We start from the raw sequence: 4,758 nt of genomic DNA, 5'->3' as shown, positions 1-4,758 counted from the left end.
GGATCCCACATGAGGGCCAGTGACACTGCCCTCTACAGCTAAGATGGTGAACAACAGCTCGACCTGGAGCTGGGCTGCTGTGAGTCGCCAGTGACGGTGTGGGCTGCTGTGAGTTGCAGCAACGGTGTAGGTTGCGGTGGGGCTGGCCAGCAGCAGGCGTGAGCTTTCGTGAGCTGTGGTGAGCGGCCGTCCAATGGCCGGCGAGTGACTGCCTCACCAGGAAAGAGTGCAATGATAATACCAACATGGGCCAGTGAAGCGATGTCTTCCACAACTAGACTGAAGAACAAAATGACAGCAACTTGTCTGTTCCCCTTCCCCAATTCCCCAATAAAATCTTTAACAATGAAGACAAGAGCTCTCCGCAGGCTGGTCAGCTGTCTGTTGGCTCCCATTCCTGTCCTGTCCTGCCTCAGAGGGGCCACCCATCATCCCAAACTACATTTCTGGAGTTCATTGCCAACTGGTTCTTGGTTAATTTGGCCCATGGGAGACACTGATGTTAGACGCCAGGCAAAGAAGCTAGGGCTCTTCTCCCCCTCTTGCTTCAGATGCCATCGTGCCAATGCCCACGTCACTCCTTGGTACAAGGTCTTGCCAGGCAGCCCTTTTGTGGTGGTCCCACTTGGGGCTCTGGTAACTACCCCTCCTCCCTAACAGCAGTAGTGGCTTCCTACTGTCACTAATCTTAGGGTTGCCAAACCTTCCTGTTTGCCCTTTCAGCTGGCCCAGTACCTTTGCAACTCACTTCCCATGTCAGATCCCTGCTGGGTGGAGGCCATTTGCCTGACTTGACCACTGATACACTTTTCTTCTAGGCATCATACCCCACATCATCACTGCCCAAATCCTGCTCTCCACACCCCCCAGCCAGAGGACAAAGAGACCACAGACTAACGGCAGGTTAGAGGTTGTTTCTTTATACAAAGGTAATCAACACTATGGACCCACCAGCAAGCTGCCGTTCACACTGGCCCTTCCACCACTCCAGGGGCAGATGTCTGGGAGATGGGGAGGGTCGCTGCAGGGAGAAACACTACACAGGCCTGGGGACTGCCAAGCACACCAGCTGGGAGTTCCCGAGGGGCAGACACACAGAAACCACACAACCAACAGCACTACACAGTGACAGGAAGGAAACGCAGGGTGGGAACTAGCCATTGGCAGCCACTGACAATGCCCTCTTCGCCCAGGTGCTTCTGGGAGGCAGGACAGCAGGTGGGAGGAGCCCTGGGCCTGGAGCCAAGAAGCCCAGCTGTGCCACTACAAAGCTACGGACTTCATGGAATCACAGTCTTGCTTCTGCAGCTATAAACTGGGGACAGTAAACTGTACTTCACAAAGTTGTCATGAGGATGAAACAGGAAGATATATCAAAGTACTCAACACAGAGCCTGGCACATAGAGGTGTTCAATAAATAATTTTTGTCAAGAAAACCTTAGCTCAGAGAGGACCTTCTTCAGAAGGCTGAGACGTGAGATAACTTCCCCAGAAATTCCCCATCAGGGGATCAGGACCCTTGAGCCCTCCTTGGAGCCTGCAGTTGCTGGAGTGGCCATGGCCCCGGAATACACAGTGCCAGGGCAGTTGAGGGGGGCTGGGGGCTGGACCCCCAGGGAGGCCCCCGCAGAAGCCGGGTAGACACTGGAGTTAGGGGTTGTGCCAAAATGGTTTTGCACGTAACACAGGCCAGAGGCAGGCTTGTAGGGAGGCAGGCTGGGCATGTGCCCAGGAGCGCAGGCTGGCCAGGAGCCTATCTTCTGGCCACTGGCATGCTGTATCTGGGAGACAGGGTGGCTTGGGGGCACGTGAGGGTGGCTACTCTGCACAGGGTAGGAGCCAGGCACAGGGTTCAGCCTAGAATGAAACAAGAGAGAAAATGGTCATTCAGCTAGAAAGCCAAGGCACACAGCACCCCCTGTTGGTCCCACATGAGAAAAGCTTTGGTCGCTGTAGTGCTTTATATTACAACATGCTTTGGACAGACATTTGCTGTGACTGGCTCTAAGTACCAAGCAAGGAAAGGTTAATCTCAACTAAACAAAAACCAGATGCCCAGAGAGGAAAGGGCCCACTCAGTCCTGCAGCAAGCCAGCAAGAGAGATACTGGACCCCTGACCCCCTGAGTGTAACCTTCTCATAGCAGCTTGCAAACCGAATGGAGATGGGGACCAGGTCACAGCAGTCAGTGTGTTTGTGGCCAGCTGTGTAATTCTACCCAAAGAGATCCATCCCTGTGAGAGGGAGGGTCGGGGGCTCTAACAAGGTAACATAGGACTTGGGCCTAGGTCTTGTCTGCTGTGACATTTTCTACATATGACTTCAGGAAGGAATACTTACAGCTCAAAGTCCTGGTTGGCAGAAACCGACCTGACAGATGTGGGGAGCTATCTGTGCTGAGGTTAAAGACCCTACCACAGACACATGTGGCTGGGACCACGAATGGCGACACATCCTAAGGGTTTTATCCTCTGAAGTTTCGTGCAAAATTCCAAATATGGAGAATGAATGCCAACATCACCCATGTCTGTCAGGTGACTGAACTGAACACGTATACATTTTGATTAAAACCTGACCTTACAAATCAAATGTACAAATAAGCACAGACACAGGACACTTAACAGCACTTCTAGGGTATTTTAAAAGGTAGGGGTTTGGGCCTACCAGAAGCTCGGCAAGAGTCTCCAGAGACGCAAAGCTGTCCAGACAGCCATGTCAACTGCCCAACAGACATGCACACTGCAGTGCTGCCCGTGTCTCACTGTCAGGCCATCTGAAACACCATTTCTGCTTTGGGTGCCTCCAGCAGGCAGGATTATGAGGGACCCAACACCATGCCGTGGAAGGAACATGGAAGGAACTGAAAGGGTCACCATGTCCCCTACCTGGATCTACATGTCATGGTGAAGCAGGATCACACCTGGCACCAATGAGTCACAGCCACAGAGGCCCCTGCAATTCTGCGTGGAAGGACTTTCTCATTAGGGGCTGCCTTGAGCAGTGAGCTCCCAGCCACCAGGGGGTGTGAGTTAAGGCTGGGGTGACCATGACCATTACCAGCTGTTCTAGAGGGGACTCTTTCACAGGGTGGGAGATTGCACCCGAGGACCCTGTAAGTCCTCTCTAGATTCCGTGAGAACAATTATTAATAGCCAAAAAACCACAGTTCACCTCCTTCTATATCAAACAGCCTCCCACACATTTAGACCCCAAGAACTACTTGCCTAAAGCAAAATGGGTGAGCGTGCATTTGTTTTTCACAGCTACCCCCCACACACACACACACACCCTTTTCCCCCAACACACGTCTTTAAAAAATGGTCAAAGGGCCCTGAGCCAGTGAGGGCTGGCAGCGCCCACCTCCTGAAATAAGAGCAGCTTCCAATTCAACTCCTACCCCACATCCGGGCCAGCTAGGAGGGCAAAGTTTACTCCACAGCTCGAAGATAGAAAAGGGCCACTGACATCCTGACTTCACAGTAAGTCCTTCCTTTGGAGGGACTGCTGAAGGAAAGAAAACCTCCTACAGCGTGAAGTCTCAGTGTGGACAGAAACCCGGGAAGGACAGAGCAGCCGGTGGCGTGGAAAAGGAGTGAGATCTGGAAGCAGAGCTAGAGACCCCAGCTCTAGGCTGGGCCTTCCCGCCTGTGCATCTGGAGACAGACTCTTGTCCTCTTTGGGTCTCCTCTCTAAAATGAATGACACTACATGCGCTCTGACTCACACTTTCCGTTGAGAGGTTAACAAGCCTGGACTAGAAAAGAGTAAACCTCACCTTCTCTTGCTGGGTGGCCAAGGAAACCCTATCTCTGAGGTCTCGGCTATGCCACCTCCTAAGCCACAGGCAGCTGTGTGGACTGTCTGTGCTTCTCACCAGTGCACCACACAAGAGCCCAACCCGACCTGCTGAGCGCTTGTCAGGGTTGGTAATAACACTAGATAAGGCCACTCCCTCCCACAGTCTGCCACAAATCACTCGGGATTATGCACAAGTGCTTCAGATGCCTTCCCTTGCCCACTCCTGCTCGCTTCCTACCTCAGAGATCATTGGGCAAGACCTGCAGTGCTCAGACGACGCCTGGGCATAGGTTTTCTGGGCCCAGGGCTGCCCACGCCTTATTCCTTTGTCGCCAGGACACTGAATCAGTCACACCCTGGAATTGTTTTAATTCGACTTAAGGGTTCTGTAACTTACTTCCGGCTGTGGGCGGCTCGTCTTTCCGCTGAAGAGCCGGAGATGTACTTGAACATTGAAATCTTCCTCATCAGGCTGAAGGGGAACTTCTGGTCGAGCTTCAATGCTACACGCTCTGAGAGGTCGAGGGAATAGCAGTATGTGATGCCATCTGGGGTCAGCATATTAAGTAAAATCGGAGGCAGGTAAAGGGAAGAGTGAACCCCCCCCCCATAGAAGAATACAGGCTCCCACATTTATTCTACATGGGCATTAGTGCTTTTTCTACCATAAACTGACTGGAATTTCAAGGTCAAAGGAAAGCAAGAATTTCTATGCCTTGTACCTCAGAAGGAATGTGGCCCAGCAATAGGGGAGGGCAGATAGGTGCTAACACTTCACCTTCCCCTGTGCCATCCCATCCTATCTCTTGAGCCCCTCTAAGCCCTGCAATCAAGTCATAAGCCAGGACACACCTCCATCCTTGCAGTGGGATGAGGCAGGAGACTGTCCTAATACCCTATAGAGGGGACTGACATCTTCTTGTACTTTTGTCCCAGATAGAAGGCACCTTGCCTCAATA

The 4,758-nt window shown here is 52.3% G+C and overlaps 1 protein-coding gene across 1 annotated transcript in view; it reads right to left on the bottom strand.

Moving 5' to 3' along the window:
- Positions 1-899: 899 nt before the first annotated feature.
- The window catches only part of RHBDD2 (rhomboid domain containing 2), a 9,012-nt gene continuing 5,153 nt past the window's right edge, over positions 900-4,758 (bottom strand). The window contains exons 3-4 of the mRNA XM_019646944.1: positions 4,197-4,347; positions 900-1,858 (exon numbers count right to left, since the gene is read on the bottom strand). Of these exons, the coding sequence (XP_019502489.1) occupies positions 1,504-1,858; positions 4,197-4,347 (506 nt within the window). The 3' untranslated portion in view covers positions 900-1,503. The remainder of the gene's footprint in view (positions 1,859-4,196; positions 4,348-4,758) is intronic.

This window comes from Hipposideros armiger, unplaced genomic scaffold (assembly GCF_001890085.2).
Source record: "Hipposideros armiger isolate ML-2016 unplaced genomic scaffold, ASM189008v1 scaffold_107, whole genome shotgun sequence".
NCBI lineage: Eukaryota > Metazoa > Chordata > Mammalia > Chiroptera > Hipposideridae > Hipposideros > Hipposideros armiger.
This window is presented reverse-complemented; position numbering and strand designations above follow the sequence as displayed.